At 41.3% G+C, this 27497-nt stretch overlaps 2 protein-coding genes across 7 annotated transcripts; both read left to right on the plus strand.

Annotated features, from left to right (window-relative positions):
• Positions 1 to 1547: 1547 nt before the first annotated feature.
• On the plus strand, positions 1548 to 7954 carry dnaaf4 (dynein axonemal assembly factor 4). The gene is made up of 9 exons (XM_029767492.1): positions 1548 to 1882; positions 2060 to 2207; positions 2873 to 3006; positions 3097 to 3313; positions 3418 to 3563; positions 4208 to 4317; positions 4407 to 4560; positions 4680 to 4785; positions 7708 to 7954. Exons 1-9 carry the CDS (start codon positions 1760 to 1762, stop codon positions 7818 to 7820), a joined length of 1251 nt encoding a protein of 416 aa, XP_029623352.1. The 5' UTR covers positions 1548 to 1759; the 3' UTR covers positions 7821 to 7954.
• A 5857-nt stretch (positions 7955 to 13811) lies between these two features.
• Positions 13812 to 27466, plus strand: LOC115203111 (cell cycle progression protein 1). Of its 6 annotated transcripts, none has more exons than XM_029767493.1 (12): positions 13812 to 13945; positions 17129 to 17221; positions 17580 to 17694; positions 17955 to 18040; positions 18142 to 18349; positions 18600 to 18695; positions 20680 to 21006; positions 21149 to 21187; positions 22220 to 22338; positions 24491 to 24616; positions 24921 to 26281; positions 26375 to 27466. In XM_029767493.1, the coding sequence occupies exons 2-12, from the start codon at positions 17162 to 17164 to the stop codon at positions 26556 to 26558; spliced, it is 2721 nt and encodes a 906-aa protein (XP_029623353.1). In that variant the 5' UTR covers positions 13812 to 13945; positions 17129 to 17161; the 3' UTR covers positions 26559 to 27466. The 6 variants fall into 6 exon arrangements, with proteins under 6 accessions (XP_029623353.1, XP_029623355.1, XP_029623357.1 ...); XM_029767495.1 differs by having other exon boundaries at positions 21149 to 21160; XM_029767494.1 differs by having other exon boundaries at positions 13815 to 13945; positions 17151 to 17221.
• The last annotated feature ends 31 nt before the right edge of the window (positions 27467 to 27497 follow it).

The following is a 27497-nucleotide window of genomic DNA, read 5'->3' on the forward strand; positions in this document are numbered from 1 at the left end:
TTAAAGCAGCTGGTGGCCACACCAGATACTGACTGTTACTTTTGATTTTGATCCCCCCTTTGTTCAGGGACAGATTATTAAATTTCTGTTATTCACATCTCTGTGGAACTTGTTCAGTTTATGTCTCAATTGTTGAATCTTGTTATGTTCATACAAATATTTACACGTTAAGTTTGATGAAAATAAATGCAGTTGACAGTGAGAGGACGTTTCTTTTTTTGCTGAGTTTATAATAAATATTTCCCGCCTACTTTCTATGGGAGGACATTGCTCAAGTTAGGCTTCGGCTCATCAGACATAAATATTGGTAGTTGATATTGTTTAGAGATTCGTTTTCATATTGTCAGTCATTTAAAAACAAAAATCAAAATCTTCTATAAAACAAATCAAAACTACTGATCAAAACAACTCAACAACTTTTTAAACTACTCAATGTGGCATTGTGAATGTATACAGTACTGTGCTCAATTTTGTGCAATGTAATTGTATCAATGTTTGCTTCCTTTTTGATCTGCTATGAACAAGCAGTTAATATTTACTGTTGATTCAGTGCTAACATCAGGATCAACAGCCTTACAAGTGTTTTGATACATCATCACTTCCAGATATGTTGCTTAATACATCAAGTGAAAAAAATGCATTTGTATGTTGTTGACTGTTAATTTATTAGCCATTTGTGATGAGGCTGAATTTTGTGTGATCAAAATATTGATAATGTTTATAGGAATAATATATTATTACCCCATTCCTAACTAATTGATAATGGTTAAATTTAACACAAAAATGGTAATGTACCAAAATGTTATTTAATTTCAGAAGTACATTCCTTACAGAATAACAACTCCACTTACATATCTTGTTGTTTGCAAAGTGCAGTTAGCTTGATTTTCAAGCTAATTTTTTCATACTAGATGATTGACACCAGATGCCTTATTTTCTTGACAATTTCAAATGTTGTTTATTAGTAAACGTAATGTATGAATAACCTGTATGCTCATTGTACATGCATATTAAGTATTTGCATTTTCCCACATCGATTGCCCACCAAAAAGGATATAATTTTCAGATGAGCACCTGATTATATTACCTTTAGGATAACGAATGTACCGGTACATGATCCCAAATGTTAATTTCACTCATAGTTACAACAATTTGATTGTGGTTTTATGAAAATTGTGCAGAGGTATAACAAAAAAAATTGCAAACAGGGCTCAATTGCGAGGTCTGGTAATAGATTAGATATGAGCCTCTGTAGCATGAACAATATGGTTTCATTTCTTCAATGACCTAAAGCTTCATTTGTTAATTAGTTTTGTATTCTGTTCTTTATAATGAATGTATGTACTAATATTACAAATGCCACAAACTCTTTTTCTAAATTAACAAAGATTTTATTGCAAAACTTATTTTAATAAATACAACTTTGAAATTGTGTCTTCGCTTTCATGTGTGAAAATGTTGGGCTATCAGATTTACACCTTCAAAACAGACCTTCAAAAATAGCCCCTTAGAGCACTAGGAACACGACATCAGAACATTTAGAACTGTCAGACATTCTTTGCTTCAACTGGGCTCTAGGATCTGAAAGCAGGTTGGCCTGGCAGTGGCCCTTTAACTGGCGATAAACTTTGAGACAGGAAGTACACCAATCGTTCGCGGAAACAACTTTACTTCTTCCTTGGCAACCGCCAATGTTGTAGCTACCACCACACACTCACAGCAATTTAGCAAATCAAAGTTAACTGTAAATTGGTTTGAAATGCCTTTGATTGTCAAAGATTACACATGGACACAGACAGAAACGATTGTTTACATAAATGTACCATTAAAAGGAGTAAAGGTTGGGAAAGTAGATATCTTTTCCACAGACGAATATCTGAAGGTAAAAGTTTTTGGGAAACACCCTAAAGCTAGCTAGCTAACGTTAGCTAGTACCTACCTAAATGTTAACAACAGTAGTAAATGGGCAATTGCTTTGATAATCAGTTTGCTTTGGTTTGCCTCCTTCATTTTAGGTACATTTCCCCCCATTTTTATTTGGTTTGCCTCCTTCATTTAGGTACATTTCCCCCCGTTTTTATTTGAAGCCTTCCTGTCTGAGCCGATAGATGATGACAAAAGCACAGCAAAAATTGGAAATGGAGTTGCAGTTTTCACATTGCAGAAAAAGAAGGAGAGACTGTGGGAGCACCTTGTGATTAATAACAGTAAGTCATTAGCTAACAGCAATATAGATATTAGTCTAGTTAGCTATGTAAGCGTTAATCGACGAGGGGTTATGCATTTCAAAATAATGAATGACATGGAGACGCTTTAGCGGAGTGGAATAAACCTTCCATGGAGTTGCATTATTTTCCAGAGAACGCATAGAGAGCCCCGGGTTGATTATCCCTTTTATACTTTTGCTGTAAATGTGTTCAACATCCACTGAAGTAGCTAGCAACTTTGCTAGATAGGCTAGCTACAGTAGTTGCCTTGGTAACCAAACAAACAGACTCGCTAGTTCAGCTAGCCAAACCATCAGTCCTAGCTTGCTATCATTGAAATCGAATTCAGCAATGCCAATAATGTTTTCAATTCGACTTTTACTTTCAAAAGCAGCTCAAACATAGAACATGTAAGAATGAACTAAAACCATTGAATTCTACCCAGCTGATATACCGTGCCTTATAGGGAAATAATGCACGCTCTAGAATGCCCTTAAGCCAATCAGAAACAACTATTCAACAACGCCATAGTATAAAGTAGCTGCAATACATTATGCAAATTAGTCACAGTATTTTACAACTTACATTTGACCATGATTGGTATTATTACACAAAGAAGATATTATAAGGCTCTTGTTAGTGTGTGTGTGTGTGTCTGTTTTTAGATGACAAAGACAAATTGAGAGAGATCAGGGAAAGAGCACTCTTGAAAGCCCAGGAAAAGCTTGCTGCTGAGTCGAAAGCCAAAGCCACGAAAACACAAGAAGAAAGAAAATATGCACTGGAGACCATGATGAAGGTGAAATATAAAATAAAACACTTGTAAAATATATTCTCTGAAATTTGTGCTAAGAATACATATTAATTTTCAGTTATTTTATATTTTCAGCTTGAAGAAGAGGGGCGAGCCAGGATCCAGAAAATGAAGGATGATGAATGTGAGAAAGCAACAGCACAGTTGGAGGCATGGAAACTGAAGCAGAGGCAAATAGCAGAGGAGGAGGCCCAACTAAAGCTACAAAGTCAGAGAATCAAGGTTGACAAACAAAGCAAATCGGAAAAGATATATGTACCCAGAACATCAGACCAAAGCAAGGTCAAGCATGGTAAATAAAACTCTGGTACAATCGAATTGTACATTCTGTAATCATAAGTTTGTTGATTGGTTGAGTATTCCGTAATGAATATCATCTGCTTGTTTCTTACATAGATCAGAAAAACAGTGTTCAATCAATCAGCAAGAAAAAACAGGTGGATTTGCCAGCTCCAAGATCCACAGGCAACATTCAAATCAAGTTCACACCACGAGTGTTTCCCACTGCCTTACGAGAATCAAGAGTACTAGAGGAGGAAGAGGTGTAAACTCATTTTTTCCCTTTCCACTTTCAAGTATTAACCAAGTTTTTTTTCATCAGTGAATCTTTGAAACTGTGGCTTATTAAAGGGCAATTCCGCCACTTTTCAACCTCATATCCATTATCTGCAGCACCATACCAGTGTATACATACTGTATGTTAAAACAGCACGTTTCTATGATCTGTGGTTAAAAAGATAATAAGAACTGTCCTAAAAATGCTTCTCTGTGACAACACAGGGTAGGATTAAAAGTCAGAAACTGATTTTCAAAACCTGCAACGAGTTTCTTGCCAGAGGGAAGGTATATTCTTTCTCCCCACGTCACTGGGAATCGCAGTGTTTGAAAATCACTGTTTTTAAAATGTTTTTTGATTATGACGTTGGGTAGAACATTTTAACCTAGAAACGTAGAAATCCGCCATATTCACATATGTAAATGCTGGTATTCTGCCGGAGATAATGAAAAGTGGTGGAATTTCCATTTAAGTATGGGTAGTGATTGCTTTGTCTTTACTTTAAGCTATGGGCAAGGGATGCATTTGTCCATTCTCGGTTCCATATGGGGAGGTAGCATCATATTGTGTTGAATTTTTTTACATTTTATCAAGCCAACCCAATCATATGAATGTGTTCTTTTGGAACAGTGGCTTCAGAAGCAGGCTGAGGCCAGAAGGGCAATAAATGTAAACCTGGCAGAGCTGAAGGACCTGACAGAAGAAGAGAGGAACCCTGACTGGTTAAAGGAGAAAGGAGAGTAAGTAGGCTAATCTTGTCAAAATCAGTGATCATAAGAACAATGAAGCATAGTGTTAATATTAAATGTCTTCCCTCCATGTTTTTCAGCAAATTGTTTGCAACAGGTAACTACTTGGCTGCGATCAATGCTTACAGCCTTGCCATAAAGCTTAACAGAAAGATTCCTGCCATATATTCAAACCGTGCTGCTTGTCACTTGAAACTAAGGAATCTTCATAAAGCCATTGAGGATTCCTCTTGGGTCAGTATTCATCTTCCTTGTGTAAATGTTTCCTTTTACTCAACAGCATTGGTAAAGGAGATTGTTGTATAGAACATGACATTACAATGTTTCTTCATACACACAATCTTTCATTGCAGGCACTTGATCTGTTGACGCCACCCGTGGCTGGCAATGCAGGTGCCAGAACAAGAGCCCATGTAAGACGAGGCACAGCTTTTTGTGAACTGGAGCTCTATACTGAAGGTCTGTGTAACATCAACAAGGGCATTTCTCAAGCTACATGGCTCCCCTTGGCACTTTCTATTTTAGTTTTAGACCTCATTGTTATTCATACTTGGACAAGTGAAATGCAAAAAAGAGAATACTTTGCACAATACACTGCATCTCAGTGCTAGAGGTGTCACTACAGACACCCTGGTTCGAATCCAGGCTGTATCACAACCGGCCGTGATTGGGAGTCCCATAGGGCGGCGCACAATTGGCCCAGCATCGTCCGGGTTTGGCCAGTGTAGGCTGTAATTGTAAATAAGAATTTGTTCTTGCCTAGTTAAATAAATAAAAAAACAATGTAAAGATTATGTACTGTAGCCCCAGAGATGGGCGTTTTGTACTTTACCTTCTGTAACACTGACCTCTGCTGGCTAAAAAGTAGAATATTTTGTTTGTTCTGCCCAGAATGAAAAGCCAACTGGCCTTGTGACTGAAATTTGTATATATTTCTTTATTTCACCTATATTTAACCAGTTAGGCTAGTTGAGAACAAGTTCTCATTTGCAACTGCGACCTGGCCAAGATAAAGCAAAGCAGTTCGACACATACAACAACACAGACTTACACATGGAATAAACAAACATACAGTCAATAATACAGTAGAAAAATATATATACAGCATGTGCAAATGAGGTAGGATAAGAGAGGTAAGGCAATAAATTACAATATAGCAATTAAACACTGGAATGGTAGATGTGCAGAAGATGAATGTGCAAGTAGAGATACTGGGGTGCAAAGGAGCAAGATAAATAAATAAATACAGTATGGGGATGAGGTAGATTGGATGGGCTATTTACAGATCTATGTACAGGTGCAGTGATCTGTGAGCTGCTCTGACAGCTGGTGCTTAAAGCTAGTGAGGGAGGTAAGAGTCTCCAGCTTCAGAGATTTTTGCAGTTCGTTCCAGTCATTGGCAGCAGAGAACTGGAAGGAGAGGCATCCAAAGGAAGAATTGGCTTTGGGGGTGACCAGTGAGATATACCTGCTGGAGCGCGTGCTACGGGTGGGTGCTGCTATGGTGACCAGTGAGCTGAGATAAGGCGGGGCTTTACCTAGCAGAGACTTGTAGATGACGTGGAGCCAGTAGGTTTGGCGACGAGTATGAAGCGAGGGCCAGCCAACGAGAGCATACAGGTCGCAGTGGTGGGTAATATATGGGGCTTTGGTGACAAAACGGATGGCACTGTGATAGACTGCATCCAATTTGTTGAGTAGAGTGTTGGAGGCTATTTTGTAAATGACATCGCCGAAGTCGAGGATCGGTAGGATGGTCAGTTTTACGAGGGTATGTTTGGCAGCATGAGTGAAGGATGTTTTGTTGCGAAATAGGAAGCCGATTCTAGATTTAATTTTGGATTGGAGATGTTTAATGTGAGTCTGGAAGGAGAGTTTACAGTCTAACCAGACACCCAGGTATTTGTGGTTGTCCACATATTCTAAGTCAGAATCGTGCTGGACGGGCGGGCAGCGATCGGTTGAAGAGCATGCATTTAGTTTTACTTGCATTTAAGAGCAGTTGGAGGCCACGGAAGGCATTGAAGCTCAACTGGAGGTTAGTTAACAGTGTCCCATGAAGGGCCAGAGGTATACAGAATGGTGTCGTCTGCGTAGAGGTGGATCAAAGAATCACCAGCAGCGAGAGCGACATCATTGATATATACAGAGAAGAGAGTCGGCCCGAGAATTGAACCCTGTGGCACCCCCATAGAGACTGCCAGAGGTCCGGACAACAGGCCCTCCGATTTGACATACTGAACTCTATCGGAGAAGTAGTTGGTGAACCAAGCGAGGCAATCATTTAAGAAACCAAGGCTGTTGAGTCTGCCAATAAGAATGTTGTGATTGACAGAGTCGAAAGCCTTAGCCAGGTCGATGAATACGGCTGCACAGTAATGTCTCTTATCGATGGCAGTTATGATATCGTTTAGGACCTTGAGTGTGGCTGAGGTGCACCCATGACCAGCTCTGAAACCAGATTGCATAGCGGAGAAGGTACTGTGAGATTCAAAATGGCTGGTAATCTGTTAACTTGGCTTTCAAAGACCTTAAAGGAAGGGTAGAATAGTTATAGGTCTGTAGCAGTCTGGGTCTAGAGTGTTTCCCCCTTTGAAGAGGGGGATGACTGCGGCAGCTTTCCAATCTATGGGAATCTCAGACGATACGAAAGAGAGGTTGAACAGGCTAGTAATAGGGATTGCAATAATTTTGGCAGATCATTTTAGAGAGGGTCCAGATTGTCTAGCCCGGCTGATCTGTAGGGGTCCAGATTTTGCAGCTCTTTCAGAACATCAGCTATCTGGATTTGGGTGAAGGAGAAGTGGGGGAGGTTTGGGTGAGTTGCTGTGGGGTACGCAAGGCTGTTGACCGGGGTAGGGGTAGCCAGGTGGAAAGCATGACCAGCCGTAGAAAAACGCTTATTTAAACTCTCAATTATTGTGGATTTATCGTAGTGACAGTGTTTCCTAGCCTCAGTGCAGTGGCCAGCTGTGATGAGGTGCTCTTATTCTCCATGGACTTCAGTGTCCCAGAACTTTTGAGTTTGTACTACAGGATGCAAATTTCTGTTTGAAAAAGCTAGCCTTAGCTTTCCTAACTGCCTGTGTATATTGGTTCCTAACTTCCCTAAAAAGTTGTATATCACGGGGGCTATTCGATGCTAATGCAGAACGCCACAGGATGTTTTTGTGCTGGTCAAGGGCAGACAGGTCTGGAGTGAACCAAGGGCTATATCTATTCCTAGTTCTAAATTTTTTGAATGGAGCATGCTTATTTAAAGTAATGCAGCTGTGGATATCCTAGGCTAGGAAGTAGGGATAGCTGGTTTAGCAGCGTATGTCTACCATGGCCTGTGCAGTCAGCTAAACCTTTTTTTCTCTCTTGGAAATATTTTCATAGGTCTTCAAGATTACCAGGCTGCTTTGACGATTGATCCTCAAAATGAAACTCTACAAGCTGACACACACAAAATCAGACAAATCATCCAAGGGAGTGCACCCTGTCCTGAATGAATATATATATTTTTTAATACATTCATATATATTTTTGCAATGAGGAACACTACAATGAATGCTGATAGCCCACCTGTTCAGTGTAGCCTAATGTGTTTATAGTGATACAATAAAAAAGTTAAACATTGTAACTTGCTCCAGCTATTAGTGTGTTTCTGTATGTCACAAATAACATAAGTGCAAGTAAAAATATGCTTTACTTTGTGTGTAAGTAGAATGATAACATGCATATTGTAGAACTTAAATGTACAGCTATTATGCATTTTCAGGACACCAATCATTGTCAATGGAGTGAAGGTCCACCAGGTAGTTTAATCAACACCAAGACAATGTTATACCATGTCAATCAGATAGTGTTTTGCAAATTAGGGCAGTCATATACCCTGCTTCGATCAAGACTTGTATTGAAGGAGTTGTCACGTAACATCCCACAGTTCCCAAGGTCTTCTGTGAATCTTTGTGAAAGTGGGTGGTAGGAACAGGGTGATGATTCAAATGTTGGAGGACTAACGCCATAGTCACTTGAGGTGGTCTTGTAGAAGGGGCTTTGAGGCTTTGCCCATGGCACAGCCGAACAATTTTTAACCACTGGGGTCATCATACATGAGAAAACAGGATTCCCAGGGTTTGCACACAGGGCTCTGCTTTGTTCCTGCTGTTGAGGAGCCGACATTGTTGCCAAGGCCTACCAGTCTACCTAGAAGGTCAGGTGATGACAAAAAAAAAAAAAAATCTAATAGTTCAGGGTTTCCCAAACTCGGTTTTCGCAAAATATAAAAGATTATGGATACTGACAAGATACTGGTCTCTCCGCCCTAACAATGGTTGTCGTTGTCCAAAAAGCAGCACGCCTATCACTTTTTTGGGATTGGTTGATGCATCTCATTTTAATACTTTTTTTTTTTTTAATAGTATATGAGGGTTGTTGACGTCAACCGACTGTATTCAATTGAGAGATGTTATGCCAATGTAGCAAATAAGCCATAATTTTTTTGATTTTTTAATAGTATATGAGGTTTGTTGACGTCAACCGACTGTATTCAATTGAGAGATGTTATGCCAATGTAGCAAATAAGCCATACATTTTTTATTTTTTTATTTACAAAATTCGACACTCATTATACAAAATCTCCTTGCCTGGTGGGCGACAGACTTTCAGCCGAGTTGGGCCTAGCTATCTCTTTGCGTCTTCCTCTCTGAATATCAGCATTCCTTATGAGTGTTTTTCCTAAACTCGGTTCTGGGCGTGCACGTTTTGGTTATTGTTCTAGCATACAACTGATTCAAATAATCAAAGCTTGATGATGAGTTGGTTATTTGAATCAGCTGTGTAGTGCTAGGGCAAAAACCAACAGACCCAGAGAGCCCCAAGTTTGGGAAACCTTATTATATGAAACGCTACAAGGTTCAGACAAACTTTTTAAACTCCTAAAGTAAGACTTACCTTGATAATTGGTTGGTGAGGACAGACCTCTGTCGTGGATTCAGAATGTTGGTTACCATAGCTACCCTCCTTCGCAACGGTTTTGACGACAGTTGAAGTAGATGTACTAGATCGGAAGGATCATCCTCCTCGCTTCATATCTCTTCATTCTAAGCCTTGTGTGTATTATTATACAAACCTTACATAAAGTTGGGCGTATTGAATAAAGCCAACCCACTGACATATATTCATTGCAGCAGACTAAAATCATGAGTTTAGTATGTTTGTTTACATCTACCCATGTATTTCTCAGCTGATCAATCACGTGATCCAGAGACCATAGTATACTGGGAGCTGTAGTTTCCAACTTTGGCAAACGACATGTGCTCACTTCACGCAAACTCAAAATTAAAACTACACTTACCCCTCACACGTTACACGTTCTTCAGCTTCGCAAAGGTCTGTTGTTATTAGCGTCATGACAGCAGCATTCGCGTCCCGGTGGCAGCATTACGACTTCCGGTTTTCAAGCTTTTCCTTCAAAACAAAAGTCTGAGGTAAACGCTATCTGTATGATTTTCTTGCAGCTTTGCATAGCCATAGTGCATAATGTAAAAATTATTATTATAAGTACATCAGGGAAAATCCGAACTAAAGAGAATTACTACTCTATATAAGATACATAATATGTTTTTAATATGTAATTGTATAGGACTGGTTCTATGCTTACAAGTTTTTCTTGGTTCTTACAGATCCTATCACGGTTTCAATTTATGTCCAGTTTGTTTGAGTTGTATTCCTGGATGATTATATGGCCTTGTGGCTTATAGCCTCATGTGTCTTGTCCTAGTAGCACCCTCTAGTGGCTTAAAGCCTCGTGTCTTATCCTAAACCCAGCAAAAAAATAAGTTTCCCTTTTTCAGGACCCTATCTTTAAAAGATAATTCGTAAAAATCCAAATAACTTCACAGATCTTCATTGTAAAGGGTTTAAACACTGTTTCCCATGCTTGTTCAATGAACCATAAACAATTAATGAACATGCACATGTGGAATATTCGTTAAGACACTAACAGCTTACAGACGGTAGGCAATTATGGTCACAGTTATGAAAATTTAGGACACTAAAGAGGCCTTTCTACTGACTCTGAAAAACACCAAAATAAATATGCCCAGGGTCCCTGCTCATCTGCTTGAACGTGCTGCAAGGAGGCATGAAGACTGCAGATGTGGCTAGGGCAATAAATTGCAATATCCGTACTGTGAGATGCCTAAGACAGTGCTACAGGGAGACAGGACGGGCAGCTGATCGTCCTCGCAGTGGCATACCTAGTGTAACAACACCTGCACAGGATCGGTACATCCGAACATCACACCTGCGGGACAGGTACAGGATGGCAACAACAACTGCCCGAGTTACACCAGGAACGCACAATCCCTCCATCAGTGCTCAGACTGTCCGCAAAAGGCTGAGAGAGGCTGGACTGAGGGCTTGTAGGCCTGTTGTAAGGCAGGTCCTCACCAGACATCACCGGCAACAACGTCGCCTATGGGCACAAACCCACCGTCGCTGGACCAGACAGGACTGTCAAAAAGTGCTCTTCACTGAGGAGTCGCGGTTTTGTCTCACCAGGGGGGGATGGTCGGATTCACGTTTATCGTCGAAGGAATGAGCGTTACACTGAGGCCTGTACTCTGGAGAGGGATCAATTTGGAGGTGAAGGGTCCAACATAGGGTCCGTCTGGGACGGTGTGTCACAGCATTATCGGACTGAGCTTGTTGTCATTGCAGGCAATCTCAACGCTGTGCGTTACAGGGAAGATCCTCCTCCGTCATGTGGTACCCTTCCTGCAGGCTCATCCTGACATGACCCTCCAGCATGACAATGCCACCAGCCATACTGCCTGTTCTGTGCATGATTTCCTGCAAGACAGGAATGTCAGTGTTCTGCCATGGCCAGCGAAGAGCACGGATCTCAATCCCATTGAGCACGTCTGGGACCTGTTGGATCAGAGAGTGAGGGCTAGGGCAATTCATACCAGAAATGTCCAGGAACTTGCAGGTGCCATGGTGGAAGAGTGGGGTAACATCTCACAGCAAGAACTGGCAAATCTGGTGCAGTCCATGAGGAGGAGATGCACTGCAATACTTAAAGCAGCTGGTGGCCACACAAGATACTGACTGTTACTTTTAATTTTCACCCCCCCCCTTGTTCAGGGACACATTATTCCATTTCTGTTAGTCCCATGTCTGTGGAACTTGTTCAGTTTATGTCTCAGTTGTTGAATCTTGTTATGTTCATACAAATATTTACACATGTTAAGTTTGCTGAATATAAACGCAGTTGACAGTGAGAGGATGTTTCTTTTTTTGTTGAGTTTAGTTCTGTGAAACCATAACCTTATGTGTTGTACCCAGCAGTTGTCTCATTATCTTTTGCTAATAAATACAAATTATTTGGTAATTCAGAGTTTGTGACTATTTACCCATGCAACAGAACATAGCCAGCAATGCAGTTCTCTGTATATGGAATACATATTGGACTGTATCACTGTAGAGGAAAACGTTTACTGTCTCAGCTAAGGTGAGGTGAAAAAGACTCAGTAGGTTCTCTACTAACCAAATACTGTACCTACCATTCCTCTCCAAATGGACCCTCTTCCATTCATCACGAGTCAATGTAAACACACCATTATTTAGAGTGGTATGCCTGAACCATCCAAAGTTTGTCTCATCTGACAAAACCCATTTCAGTGTATCCCTGCTTATTTATACATCAACCTACCTCTCCAGTTTCATGCTGCTCATCTGTATCAGTTGTCATAGAGCTTATGATTTCCTCATCTAATAACCCTGTATGACAACTTGTACCACAACTTTCTGTCTTTAAGTGGTAGTATTAAATCCCTATATCTTGGGTGTCTGAGATTTGATTGAGCAGCACCACTGACACTTCGTCATGTGAATTATTGGCTACATCAGGATGAAACTCAGAAGCAGGTTCTTTATCCTCAAAAGTGTGTACATTTTGCATATTAAGTTGGCAGTCTGAGGGTCTTCTCTGAGCAGTTGACATTCCATCATTTAAACTCTCCACAGGCAATAGGTTTTGAACCTGAACCTAACTTACATTCTCTGTTTGTACCATTTTGTTTAATTTCACCTTGTTGTCACTAGCAATAGAATGTATAAATGTGTCACAGTCCGCTTTAAGACTAAATCCATTTTGCAATGGCTGTACATGAACTCGACATGATTCTGAGTTGCATAGAAAAGTAGCAAATTCTACATCCTTTTGACTATCAAATTGATACCAATTTCACAGATATCACATGCTAGCATTGCTCATTTATTGTTATTTGGTTATTTACAGCAACAAAACAGTGTTTTGGGTTTCTTTTAATGTGTGACCCATTCCTCACCATATTTACGTTTCACTGCATTTCTCCTCCCCACTCTTGTGTTTTGATTGGTGTTTTTTTTAATCAATTAGTGTACTGTCTTTGACTGTGTTGCCCTGACTTAAGTTTGTGCTGTCACGCTTATCTCCTATGTCATTACATATGGGTGACAGGCTCAAAGGGTTGGTCAACTCAACCTCTTACTCAATCTCATGAACAAGACTTTGAATTTTACTTCTATTCTTATTACACATGTTCCTAAGAATTTTGATACTATGATTAATGACAATGGTTGTTCCAGATGGCCATTGCAAAGTTTTGTCAACTTCCTCCCAAAATTGGAACTCAAATGTGTCATTATGCTGCATGATGGCATGTACTGCCATTGAACTAGCATAATAATCTAAACATTTATTATTATTTTTTCCCCTTTCTGTGGCAAGTCTTAACTTTCTGGTGATCCCCAACATCACGACCACCCCAATACAATTTATGTGTCAAATTTGGGGGTTCAACAGCATTTATAATCCGTTGTGTCAAATTATTCTGATCTATGCTTTTATCAGTACTCCATAGCTAACTTTATCACTACAGAGAACAGCGTCACTATCAGTACATTGAACTCCTACTATAGCACTAGGTCCACCCTTTACTACTCCTTCCTGTGACTCAATTAATTCAAGCACCTGATTAACACCAGTGTCCGGCATAGACTCCACCACTTTGCTATCCCTGCCTTCCTTTAGCTGCATAACACAAGCACATAGGCCTATATCAAAATTCTCATCTTTCCATATAAGCAGCCCGACATGAATCCTTGCTGTGTTTTTTGTAGAAGTTGGCCATTGCAGAATTTGGGTAACTTCCTTCAAAAATGCATTATCAATCTTTTCATTGTGCTGCATAACATAATTAATTGCATTTGAAATAGCAGAATAATCCAGAGGTCTTTGTGTCCTCTCTTTCAGTGTCTGAGCATGCCCTGAATTTACCCTTCTGCCTCCCCCCTTCTCCTCCTTGACCTTACCCTGCTCCCTTCATTGTTAATGTTTAAACAGTTATTTTTCATGTATCATGAATAAATACAGGTTATTGACACGTTTCTACAATTACGTGGGAGACTTTTATTTAGAACGTTTCGAAATTCCGTGATCCGGAAGTACTATTTTTAGTGTTGCTGACGAGACGCTGATTGTGTTGTTGTTGGATTGAAATCGATGAAGCTGTGAGGGCGCAATTGTGACTGCAATATCAATAATCGTTTGCAGAAATTCGTACTTTCTACGTTGGAAACTTACTGGGTAATGATATTACTGTCTGATGTTTTGTCAGGTTAGAGTGGTTTGTAAGTCATACTTGTAGTTACAGAGTAGGATAAGTTAGATAAACTAACGCGTACTAGTAGCTAGCTATTACTGTTAGGTAGCTAGCAAGAAGCTGTTTACATTTCAGTCTATCTAGCAGCTGTTTGCAGAAAACACCCCTCCGTTCGCATTTTCACCTGGTTGTGTCATTTATGATAATTATTAGTATTGAGCATATAATAACGTTACATAGCTACATATGTAACGTTAGTTAACTATATATATATATATATATATATATATTTGTTGAATAATCGACTGCGGATTGGACTCCTCATGTGCTAACTGTAGTTGGCTAGCTAGCTGGCGGCATCGCAATCCTGCACAGTCCAGCTACGAAGGCCCCCATGCATTGAACCGTGCACACCAAACTCGGTTTGTTGAAATAATATCAACAATACTCACTAGGCTTCGTTTTCCTTCACCAGTAAACTAGTTAGGTGGTAAAGTAACAGTATTCCAAAATGTTTTTGTTGTTGTGGTGGGATTGACATTTGCCCCCCACAACCCACATTCTACACAACCACTACTGGGTACTCTGAAAGCTGTACAAACTCTTTATCATGTTCTGCTGCAAAAAATATTATGCCTATACAGAGAAACATACAAACTGTTTTCGATCTCCCCAAAAGTGGGACATTGGTGCAATCATTCACCAGCAAAGGGGGTCAGCATGACATCCCCTACCATTCATAGACTCAAACTACTATAGCGCCTATTGACGATAGTTTCTTCTTACCGGGTGAGTTGTGTTAAGTGCCCTGACGCTTACTCTAAACATTAACACGCATCGCTTGCGGTACTGTTTTGGAAATATAAGTAACGTATCTTTCATATCAGTGAAACATTATTACTTATTTTAAACAAAATGTAAATTACTACACATCTTTTATATGGTTAGTGTTCCCACACAGCCATATCTCCACGTTAGAGTGCTTGTTAGGTATCTAGTGTGTTCAGAACACCGGTGTGTGTAAGCGGAGAGGAAGAGAGATGTCCAACTCGGCAGAAAATCTGTCTCCCTCTTTTAGGCGGTGTTTTTTCACCGAGCAAGGAGTTTTTGGATGGAGGTCAATAATGACTGTCGAATTTGGTCAAGAAAAAAACGAATGGCTTATTTTCTCGAATATAAGCATAAGTTGTTCAGCGTGTATGTTAAGAGTGTACTGATATAAGTAGGACACGTGATATCCCGGTGTTGTGCGGAAAATCTCCCCCTTGGCAGAGTACTTCCCCTCTTCGCGTTCTTCATTGCTGCGACTTGTTCTAGTTGAGATTTCTGCTCGCCACACCGTTGTCAATTGAACCTACATTTCACAGATCTTAGTAGCAGAAAGCATTTTTGTTTGCAGTTTTCAAGTGTATGTGGCGGTTGTAGTTTGTACGGCGCCCTGGGCGAACCCACTCTTCAGCCTCCGCCCGCACCCGGGGCGCCCTGGGCGAACCCACTCTTCAGCCTCCGCCCGCACCCGGGGCGCCCTGGGCGAACCCACTCTTCAGCCTCCGCCCGCACCCGGGGCGCCCTGGGCGAACCCACTCTTCAGCCTCCGCCCGCACCCGGGGCGCCCTGGGCGAACCCACTCTTCAGCCTCCGCCCGCACCCGGGGCGCCCTGGGCGAACCCACTCTTCAGCCTCCGCCCGCACCCGGGGCGCCCTGGGCGAACCCACTCCTCAGCCTCCGCCCGCACCCGGGGCGCCCTGGGCGAACCCACTCCTCAGCCTCCGCCCGCACCCGGGGCGCCCTGGGCGAACCCACTCCTCAGCCTCCGCCCGCACCCGGGGCGCCCTGGGCGAACCCACTCCTCAGCCTCCGCCCGCACCCGGGGCGCCCTGGGCGAACCCACTCCTCAGCCTCCGCCCGCACCCGGGGCGCCCTGGGCGAACCCACTCCTCAGCCTCCGCCCGCACCCGGGGCGCCCTGGGCGAACCCACTCCTCAGCCTCTGCCCGCACCCGGGGCGCCCTGGGCGAACCCACTCCTCAGCCTCCGCCCGCACCCGGGGCGCCCTGGGCGAACCCACTCTTCAGCCTCCGCCCGCACCCGGGGCGTATTAGTCTATAAATACATCTCTTTGCCAAAATTCGTCATCTCTCCCATGTCTTATTCCACTAGTATTTTTGAAAGTATAAGGATAATAATTCAGCCATAGTTGTTCTGAAATGTTTATTGCTTGCCAACATTTTACTCCCTCTATGTTTAATATAACACACATACATTCATTATTCATTTCGGTTGCCTATCCTGACGTGAAGTTTGTTCTATAGAAAGTATTTGACTCTGATGTGTGCCACAGAAAGTATTTGACTCTAGCCACAAAATGAAGGAAATTAGAAGGGGGGGATTCTGTCAGGGGGATATTTGACACAACACTTGCAACTTTGAGAAAAAACACTTTATATCCGAGTTGTCTCGAGATGGCTATGCATAGTCATGGCATGAGGCTAGTAGCATAGCGTCTCTCCACTGAATACAGGCGGTTAAAGTCAACAACTCTCATCGAATATTCAAAAAGTATTATAATAATGAGATGTATCCACCAACCCAAAGAACATATAGACAGAAGCTAGACAGCCCATCTAGCCTGTCTGGACAATGACTCCCATTGTTAGGGAGACTCGTGTATTGTCAGTATATCCATCTTTGGTGTAAGCTAACTATGGAGGAAGTGTAGTTCGTCAGCTGGAGGCACACACAGTGTATGAATCTGTGCAAAACTGCTACAGTAAGTGTATCTTTTTTATTATAATTTTTTTCCTCGCTGACATGAAAGATAAGGGGCATACCAGCATATGTTTAGAAAACCGTTTTGAAAGTGATGATTGACGTTTCTAAATGTTAAAACACAACATCAAAATTGTAGTTTACATGGATCCAAATGTGAGCGAATGTAATGGCTGAAAACCCTCCATATGGAGATGAATGGTTTTTGAGAGCTAGACATTCCCCTGTCAACAAGGCATGCATTATGCTGCAATGTCTGTGTACTGCTGTTGTGAACTGTCTTATCTCAATGTCATATCAGTGAACTGTGGTTTTATGCAGAATGATACATTTTGCATTTGAGTATTCAAATGTTCCTCTTGTGCAAAAAAGAATAATTCCAAATGCATTTTCTACAGTGTGCTCCATTGTTTTTACCAGCTGGCGGAGCCATGTCAGAGAGCTCAAGTGACACAGAGTCCTCCTGTGGGTGGACTATCATAAGTAATGAAGTAAGTCAAGTCTTTCTGACTCTAACTGGGTCCTTATTTGATTCCCCATCAGCCTGAGCACCTCAGCTAACCCTTGTAGGACCAATAGTCCAGTATTAGGAACTAGAGCCCTTGAAATTCCTCAGTGCACTCTAATGGGACTGGCCTATGGATATGACTGTTAGTGACTTACTAATTCAAAGTTTCATGTCATCTTAGTTACTTCTTGAGTGCCTTTATGCCAGTCATTGCCATTATGCCGACTGTCTAGATTTATTTGAAAGGCTGATGGTTAATAGGGTGAACTGGAGATCATAGTATGCCTTCATGTAGGGTTGTCTGAAATGTGGTAGGCTAATATAATAGGCTTGTTTCTAAGGGTTCAGATATTGAGGCCCTGGGGCCAGAGAACGGCTTGGAATGTGGACCTGATCTCTCAGAGAGCGCAGTGCTGGAGCCAGAGCTGCTGCAGGACCAACCCCCCTCTCTCTCTGGTAGGAGGAGTTACCATATGCCTTGTCGTGACAAATGAAATCACTTTGAAATATCTAGGCCTATTACAAAAAAATCTATTGATGACTGGGTTAAAACTGTTACATTGTAATATACATGTATCAGAAAAACACTACATAATTTGGTTTAACCATCTGTAATGAAACACATTTATAGCTGTATTGAGATGTTATGTGCTCACAGTAAATGGCATGTACTCAACTTGTCTTGACATTTTAAATGTCCTCTAAATGTGTTTCAGCTGAGTGCACTGAGGAGAGGGGTGAGTCATCTCTTGATGCCACTCTAAAAGAAGAAACCTTAGATGAGACATTGTCTGCTTCTGAGGTGAGGGTTAAAAACAAAACATTCTTCAGCTGTATATTGTATGATTCCCATGTTGCTATGTTTCCAGTCCCTATGCCAACCATGTGGAATATCCTCTGCAGGCTGGAGGTGAGGTGGCCGGGGACGAGCAAGTGACTCTGTGCTCCTCCAGTGACCACTCTGACATTGTGACTCTGGGGGACACTAGGGAGACTGAGCTCGGGCCTTGGGATGAGCAGACGGTGGAGGAGGAAGAGGGAGCAGTCAGCGAGGAGCTCTACCTGGGCACCTCCTCCAGCAGCCAGTACACCTTCAGCGCAGCAGAGACTGGTAGGGCAAACCAACACACCCTTTAGGGGATGTTTCAATGAATTCCAGTATGAGGTAAATTGGAGAATTTAGATACATTTGTATTTATCTTCGCAGTTCAAAGTTAAGAGATGTTTCCATGCAAGGTTTGATGGTCTGGTGATGATCAAGCAACTTAAGTGGATAAGAGAACAGATAGGGCGTGACGACAAACAGAAGAAACCAACAAAGCACCCCTTCCTATCCCTTTCCCCTTCCCCTTGTCCTAAAGCCAGGCTGATGATGGGCCACTGGAAGCTTCCACAGAGTCTGTGGGACTTGGGCTGCCAACTGAAAGGGCAGATGTCTGGCAGCCGTTCTCTCTCAGGTGGTATAAACTGGACTGGTGTGAATATGATAGCGTGCTGCTTGTCTTGCTCAACACAGTGTAGCAGGCCTAAACCTGATAAGCTGTTGTCAGGGCAAATGCTGTCCAATGACGTAAACAAGTTCTGCTTCTTTTTGAAGGATGTTGCAACCGCCACTAAATGTGCGAAACGAAACACTTGCGTGGTATTTCAGCATGATGTGTGTTTTTTTTAGGCTTAACAACTGGAAGTTGCCCCAGTGATGATTTGGCTAAATGGCATTGGTTTGACTGATATACCTGATGTATAATTAGCCCAGCCTATAATACATTTTATTTCAGAAACATTGTATATCAGAATATTTGATTAGTTGTTAGTCTGGATCTCCTGTATTTGTCTTTTAATTTTAGGCTAGTGGTCACCTCTGTGATCATGTAACCTAGATTAAACGTGATACTGAGGCATGTTGTTTACATGTTGCTCCTATTACCAGAGGGATGTCTTTAATCAGATTGTGCAATCAATGGTTATTGTTAAGCAAAACATAAGCACATTTTCACAGCAATGTGGGTCAGTTTTACAGGTTTGGCATTTCCTCTGGAAGACTAAAGCATTATTTTTGTTTCCCCAGTTGAATGTGCACCAATGTCATGAAACCTAGCTTTACAATAGGGTCTCCAACCCTGTTTCTGGAGAGCAACCCTTCTGTAGGTTTTTGCGCCAATCTCAGTTGTAACTCACTTGGTTTTTAAACCAGCTAATTGTTAGAATCAGGTGTGCTAGACTAGGGTTGGAGTGTGAACCTACAGGACTGTAGCTCTCCAGGAACAGGGTTGGAGAGCCCTGCTTTACAAAAAACTATGTATAGGCTTTAAAGGGGGGCTGAACTTCCTGATTTGGCTTAGATTTTCGACTGACTTGGTCATTGAGAAATGCAGCAGCCATGGCCGAAGCCAAATAAGAGTGGTCTTGGGAGGTGTGTGGTCTTGGGAGGTGTGTGGTTTTGTGTGTGTGTGTGTGTGTGTGTGTGTGTGTGTGTGTGTGTGTGTTCACACGTGGCAAGTGTTTGTGTACCGTTTTGGCAAAGTGAATGTACAATCACTCACCCTTCAGATAACTTGAAAGGCTAACCAGGTCTTGTCTTGATGTCACCTAGGCTAGTCAGTGCTAGCCAACTTATTTAGCCAATTAGCTTCATCCTCTGGTGTGCCACTGTGGCAAAGTTGGTTTGACATGGAATAGCTTATCTCTAGGGCTAGTTAGGGGCCGTCAATAAATGACTGTGTAAATGGGACAATATTTTTATGTTTCATATCTTTTAGTTGTCTCATTCAATGCTTTCAATATTTGAATTTCCACAATTTATAGCAGGTTTGAGGTTTTTAAGTAAGTACATTTGGAGCTATTGACATTTTTTAAATATTGTCCCATATACATTGTGTAATTTACTGATGGTCCCTAAATAGCCCCATAGGGATATCGCATGTCAAACCAAATTGACCATGGGCATTACGATGGGGTCGCCTGCAGCTGAGCGCTGAATTGATGATTACTTGGTGCTGCCAACTGTGGCAGGATTGAAATATACCCAACCCAAGGAAAACTTATGGTACCCATACATTTTTTCCCTATCTCGCATATCTTTGTTTTGGATGAGACTGACTTTATGACCAAAATGATCCCATTTACACTTTGTAGTCAATTTTGATAGTAGAATAACTGCTTCTGACTCATATCGATGCCACATAGGCCGTTTTCAAAATGAGAAGCAGTTTTTTAGGGGCAGTCGCTCTTTAATTAGAATTGAATGGAGACATGATATATTGCCATGGACCGCACTTTGCTACTAGATCAATGAGGGCAATTAAAACAGTATATTTCAAGCAGCTGTTAATGATTTTAGCAGCATAAGCATGGTTTACAAGCATGTCAACCTACATGTCTACATTGTAATTATGGTTCAGTGCACTAATGATTCTTTGTGTGGGTGTGTGTATGTTGCAGTTTTCCGTGCGGAGCAGCCTGTGGTTGCAGATTCCAGCAGCAGTGAGGATGAGGGAGGAGAACAGGTCACCCCAGTAGTGCGGAGGCGCAGGGTGAGGAAGAGCACCACTAGCTCTGTGGCTGACCATGGAGAGGAGGTGCAGGAGTCTGGCCACAGTGACCTAGAGGAGACTCTAGAGGAGGAGCAGAAGGAGGTACAGGAGGAGGAGGTGCAGCAGGAACCTCGCGTTGCTCCCCCACCTCAAGGCCATGTCAGCAGCACCCTTAACAAATGTATCCTACTAGCCCTCATCATCGCCATGAGCATGGGCTTTGGTCACTTCTATGGTAAGCATCATGGGAAAGTATTGGTACATATGTGATGAAGAATTTCAATGTTGCTCATTATAAGTATGGAATCATTGGTAAAAGGAATTCATGAGGAGGGCTGTTTTTAGCAGTTTTAACTTGTGTTGGTTTTGTGTTCTAGGAAAATTTGAAGGTACAGTATGGAGTGGATGGTTTGAGGGTAATTGTCTAACTCAACTTGCTTAGGTTCATAAGTCATGATAATGTCATGTGAATGTCATGTGTCATCACCGCATCGTAGTTTTGAGTAGCACAGACTAAACCTATGTGTGTTTAGTGGGATTATGCAAAGCATGTCAAGTGCCTACATAGATATATTTGATCATAGGATACACATCCTATTAAGATAGTGAAAAGAGAATTGCAGTGCTTTGTTGATTTCTTGAATCCATCCTCATCAGAATGTTTTATGTGTAAAAACAAATAATTTAGTCATAGGGTGGCAGGTAGCCTAGTGTTTAAGAGGGTCGATGTGCCCTTGAGCAAGGCACTTAACCCGGATTGCTCCTGTAAATCACTCTGGATGAGAGTGTCTGCTAAATGATTAAAATATAAAAATGTAATACAGTATCTGGGTTGTGGTCAATAAGCAATCAGTTTTCCAATGTTATTGGCAGCTCAGAGCTGGCTGAAAGGTGACATGCTGAATATGACTGATAAACTTAATCATAGAGGTGTGCCACATTTTGAGTTGACTACAAACCAGATGCTCATGATGGGTCACTTGTTGAATGTAAGTCAATTTATTTTCTGTTTTTGTGTGTGGTAGTATATCACTTTCTTGTGCCGTCTTCTTTGGTAAGGTGAGGTAACAATGGGTTCCTAATTTCCCAAGGGTCAGGGAATTCCAACACCTACATCCCACACATGGAATGTCGGGGGTTTTCTAATTTGTCAGCGAGTGTGGTCATAAGTCAACACATTTCTGTTATTGAGTTGATTTTGCCACTGCTGATCAATGTCACCAAATAGTTTTGAATCTTAGAAACTAATTGGTCTGCATGGATAAGTCTTGAAATGTTTGTTTGTCCAAGAGTGGGAACCCTTTTTAGTGCACCTAACATGACGTGGACATTTCCCACAACCTTTTCTGCTTCTGTGTTACTATTCTTGAATGTGTATTATCATCTGGTGAATCATGCCTATGCTTATGGAAAATGAAGGGAATGCCTAATATTTCATTCTAACACAGGCACAGTACAGGTTCAGGAGAGACAGAAGATTGTGGAGAAGATCTGTGGAGTGAACGACCTTGGTAATTCGAGAGATCTGCAGCCTCCGTGTCATAAAGGACCAAATGTCATCAACAAGGTCTGTAAAGAGTTCTTGATACATACAGTTAGGTATCATAAGCCACCTCCCTCTATCCTTCTCAAAGAAATTAGCATAATAAAACAAAATACATGTTATTTCCCTGTCTTAGAAGCTGATTTTTCTTTCTTTTTTTTTTGGTGAACTTTGTTCCAGCTATAGAATTCTCTCATTCTTTTGACTGAACACTTGCAGATTTTAGGCATTAAAGTGCCAGTAGTCCTAATGTCACATTTGGTACTATCAGTATCATATTTTAGGAAGAACTTTTAAGCATTTCAATATTAAATTGATGTATCCACAACTTTCACAGCAATGCTCAGTGAGTACACTCATTTCACTATTATTTGTCAAGAAAATCTAACTTCTGTGGTAAGTATGCTTATGCCTCAACTAAAGCACACTATTGCGCCTTCCAGAGAGCTATTTGCTCGCAAAATAATGTATCTTCACCACCAACCACACGGAAGGATGTTTTTTTTTTTTGTTTTTACAAATTATGCCTCAAAGGAAGTGGTCAAACACTATCTAGCTTTGTTACATTTTCCACTGATCTCAAATAGTTTTTGATATGACATACAGAAGCAAAATGTTTCTTTAGGCAATGAGGTCCTTGTATTGAAATACATTGCAAGCCCCCTATATTATACTGTGTAGCCTATCCTTGTTTTTGTGGTTTATATTTAGGGGTTCACAGCAACACTGAAATCTATTGTTATGCTTAAAAAAAAATTCTTGACCTGGTCAAATAACTTAAGATTTGATTGGTAACTTTTTTCTAATTTGGCACACTGAAACTAGCCATGATTAACTTAGACAAAAATAATTGCACCGATTGGCCTAAAGGTGGCAGTGTTAAGCAACCTCACTTAAACCTTCATATCCGCCGCCCCGTTTAACCTAGAGACTTAACGTTGTATGTAGGTGTCTTTATGTTGAACAAATTTGCCTCAAGGACCCATAAAGTACGTCAGCATAGATTTTGCTCCATCCTGAACATTTTGGAAAACTTAAGACCAAATTTGGCATGTAGGCCCATGGTACACCTCTTAACTTAGTTTGAGAAAAGCTAAGGGATTGGTTACAAGATGGCTGAGTTATTGATAATCAGATTTTACGTGTCCATTTAAATCCTTTGTAAATCCACTTCAAAATCGCCTATCAACTTAACTTTAGGGTCATCAGACATTACCATGATGAACCAAGTTAAATTTGGCATTGATATCTTTAAAAATAAGGAAACTTAACAATTAACTTTTGACTATGTAAAGCTAATGCTTAAAATAATCAAATCTCATGGACTAAAAGTCAGATTCATTCCAAATGTGGTCTTTGGACTCATCAAAATAGTCCCTAAAGAGTAAATAACATTGCATTCAAAGATGGCCACACTTTACCAGTAGATGCGTATATGCTAAAATAGGTTTAAAATACTTCAAAAATCTTCTTCTCATGAACCATAGGACCAAATTACACCAAATTTGGAAAGTAAGCCCATGGTACATGTTTTAAATTACTTTGAGAAAGACGAAGGGATTGGTCAAAATCGGGTTATGTGTCCATTTAAACCAGTGTAAATATACTCCATAGTGGTCTAGCAACTTGAAATTTGTCATCGCTATCATGGACATCCCTAAGATGAACCACACTGAATTTGGTTTTGATATCTCAAAAACAAGGAAACTATTAACAAGTCATGTAATGCTAATGCTCAAAATCATCTGCAGGCATATTCTCCTCATGAACCATACATCAGATTCAACCCAGATTTTGTATTTAGACATAAGGTTTTTAATAGTTTGTACCAATGATACAAATTCTTGAAATCTTCTTCTCAATGCTTTCAGTGATTGCACATAAAGGAAGATTGTTCCTACATGATAAACGGCTTTCTTTGTAATCCAACTGATATTTTCTCCTTTTTCATCCTGTGACCACGTTCATATTGCTGCTCGCACATATATTTGTGAATTCACATTTAAACTCTTCATGTTACGTGACTATTATCTACGATTTGTTTTTGATGGCTTTTTGCCCCCTTGAGAACCATTTGACACTCCACTTAACTGTAGAGTGAGATGAAGCTTAAATGTATTCTCATTTTATAGCAATGCATTTGCTCACTTTGGTGATGCTGTTTCCACACGTTTAGGACGTGGTTAAGAGTCTGAGAGAAGACCTAAAGGACAAGAGTGACATGATGCTGTCCCTCACAGGGATTATGGACAAGCTTACTAAAGAGAACCAGGATCTCAGATCCAAACAGGCCCAGCTACAGGTAACATGCAAGTACAGGTTACGGTTGAAATTTAACACTAGTGGTGGGTCTTTCCATATAAATTGAAGGTGGACTAATATCTAAAGATAAAGATTCAACTGCTGCAACAAAATTCACCATTAATTGATTTGTCATTTATTCGTCTGACTGTGAAGAAATTGTATTTTGTCATCGTTTCACTTTTAACCATCTTCATTATTAATTTAAGCCTAACTGTTCCCCTTGTTGTTCATATGTTTAAGCGTTTTGCTAATACTCCTTTTGTGGATGCATAACAAATTATGTATTTTTGTTTTGAAACAAGGCCCAGAAAGAAGACTTGGTCGTGAAACTGAAGCAGACTGGCGAGGAGAGGGTTAAGATTGAGTCTAAGCAGAGTCACCTGATGGTGGAGAACCAGCTGCTGAAGAGCTCCCTGGAGCGTGAGGAGGAGTCCCTGTCCACCCTTCAGGAGGAGCTGAGGAACCTGCGCTCCCAGATCCGAGAACTGGAGGAGACTGGGGCCGGGGCTGACTCCATACTGTCTGAGAACCAGAGGCTGAAGGACCACCTGGAGGAGGAGACGCAGCGCCTCCGTAGCTTCCTGAGCCAGAGGGAGGCCCTGATGGCTGAGGCCCAGACGCTGAGGAGGGAGCTGGATAATGAGCGGAAGGTGACCGACCAGCTAAGGGAGCAGCTGAGCAGCCGCAACACCAGGGCCGGAGGAGAGGTCGACCCGGAGACAGAGGAGCTGCAGTCACGGCTCATGGAGTTGCAGAAGAAGCTGAGCTTTGAGCAGCAGCGCTCTGACCTTTGGGAGAGGCTCTATGTGGAAACCAAAGAGGACAGGGCCAAGGGAGACAAGCAGGCCAAAGTCAAGAGGTCCAAGGATGGCGTGATAGGGAAGGTGAAAGACACTTTTGATGCGGTGAAGAACTCCACCAAGGAGTTTGTGCACCATCACAAAGAGCAGATAACGAAAGCCAAAGAGGCTGTGAAGGAGAATCTGAGGAAGTTCTCTGATTCTGTGAAATCCACCTTCCGCCACTTCAAGGACTCTGCTTCGCGTATGATGGACAAGACTTACCGGCCTCACGATCGGAGGTTTCACGAGAGGAAGGAAGCCAAGACTGAGCAGCAGGAGCATCATAGAGACCATGGAAACAAGCACTCAGAGGAGGAACCATGGCAGCCCAGAACCCACAAGCCCCTGCATCGTCACCCTCGTAAATCCACTGATGACTCTTTCCAGGCACACCGTAACACCCGGAAGTCAGGGGGTAAAGTTGAGGAGGACCTAGAGGCTGAGCAACAACAAAGAGGAGTGCCCAAAGGTTGCTCTGGGGTTTTCGACTGTGCCTACCAAGAATCCATGAGCCTCTTCAACAAAGCCATGGACCCCATAAGAGCAGATGAGTTCAACCAGCTGCTTCACAGCTACCTCCAGCAGGAGGTTGACCACTTCCACCACTGGACTGAGCTGGAGAGCTTTATTAACAATTTCTTTCACAACGGCGTCTTCATCCACGATCAGATGCTGTTCACAGACTTTGTTAGTGGTGTGGAAGACTACCTGGAGGACATGGATGAGTACCATGGCCACAACGATGACGTCTTTGAAGATCTTGACGAGTATGTCTACAGGCACTTCTTTGGAGATACCTACTCAAAACGTTATGGGTCAAGGTAAGTTTATAGTTTTCATAACTGTTTTTTCAATAGGATCTTGTGAATGTTGTACTTTACCATATTCTGACATTTCTTTTCGCCACCTCACAGTAGACCCTTTGAAGTGCCAAATACGGATACTAAAGAAGAAAGACTAGCCAAGCAGCGCAATCAGAGGGCCCGGCCCCGGTCACAAAGAGAGAGGAAGTGGAGCAGAGCAGGACGGAACACAGACAGACACATGGCTGATGTAAAAATAGAGTTGGGTCCTATGCCCTTTGATCCCAAATATTGAGAATAATCTTACCTAATGAATCTGTTTTTATAATGGCTGATATTGTAGTTGCAAAGGCTATTTAGGATGTGTTTGGAAAGCCTTTTCACTTCTTATTCTTCTGTTTTTGTGATTTTGCACAATGTTCTTTTAACACTGCCTGAATGTCCCCTTGCTTCCTGTGTTGTGTAAGCAATCTTTAGGTTAGTGTCAATGGTGGTGTATCTGACTGCATCTAATCTCATGCGCACAAAGAAAATTATTGCTGCAATGATTTAGCCATGAATTGTCTTTAAATATGACTAACTACAGCAATTAAACATTGGAATACAGTAAGTAAATCTGACAGTAGCAAACTCTGTAGTACACATTCATTGTCATCAGGTCAGCTGTTACATGTTCTTTTTAAGAACCATCACTGACTGTAATTTGCACAACATTTCTTATTTTTGTGCCTTGTTTAAAAAAAAGAAAATAATAATAATCTGTTACCATTTTAATTGTCTAAATGTAGGCCTATTGTGAATGATTAGTGATTCATTGGATGGATCCAACAATGGAAAGAAATATAATTTTTGTCAGTGGCATTGAGAAGTTATGCACTGACAAATACACTTTAATTTCAATTCCAAATTGTCATAAGGTGACAAATTGATAATTGTGAGATGATGGCCTAAACAATTGCTGACAATGATACTGTTGTGTGCAGTAAAACTTTAAAAGTAGCAAAACCACAGTGGATTTCTATAATGTGCTGCTACGTTACATATTTGTTTAAAATGGTGAGATAAAGTGCAACTGTGTTGTCGTTAAATTGTTCAGTAACATTCCAACTATGGCTTGTTTTATTAAGGCTGATTTATTTCCTTTCATTTACAGATGTGCTGTTGAAAATGAATTGCAGCTTCCCAATAAATAAAAAAAGTGAATATTGATTGCTTCTTTCCCCCCCTAATATAG

This window comes from Salmo trutta, chromosome 12, assembly GCF_901001165.1.
Source record: "Salmo trutta chromosome 12, fSalTru1.1, whole genome shotgun sequence".
NCBI classification, from domain to species: Eukaryota; Metazoa; Chordata; class Actinopteri; order Salmoniformes; family Salmonidae; genus Salmo; species Salmo trutta.

Excerpts from the sequence above, each read along its gene's own strand:
- dnaaf4 (XM_029767492.1), top strand. The coding sequence starts at position 1,760 with ATGCCTTTGATTGTCAAAGATTACACATGGACACAGACAGAAACGATT. Across the intron at positions 3,314-3,417 it reads CCAAAGCAAGGTCAAGCATG|ATCAGAAAAACAGTGTTCAA; the intron begins GTAAATAAAACT and ends TTTCTTACATAG. Across the intron at positions 4,318-4,406 it reads TGGTTAAAGGAGAAAGGAGA|CAAATTGTTTGCAACAGGTA; the intron begins GTAAGTAGGCTA and ends CATGTTTTTCAG.
- LOC115203111 (XM_029767493.1), top strand. The coding sequence starts at position 17,162 with ATGTCAGAGAGCTCAAGTGACACAGAGTCCTCCTGTGGGTGGACTATC. Across the intron at positions 18,041-18,141 it reads AGACATTGTCTGCTTCTGAG|GCTGGAGGTGAGGTGGCCGG; the intron begins GTGAGGGTTAAA and ends TATCCTCTGCAG. Across the intron at positions 24,617-24,920 it reads CCAAACAGGCCCAGCTACAG|GCCCAGAAAGAAGACTTGGT; the intron begins GTAACATGCAAG and ends TTTTGAAACAAG.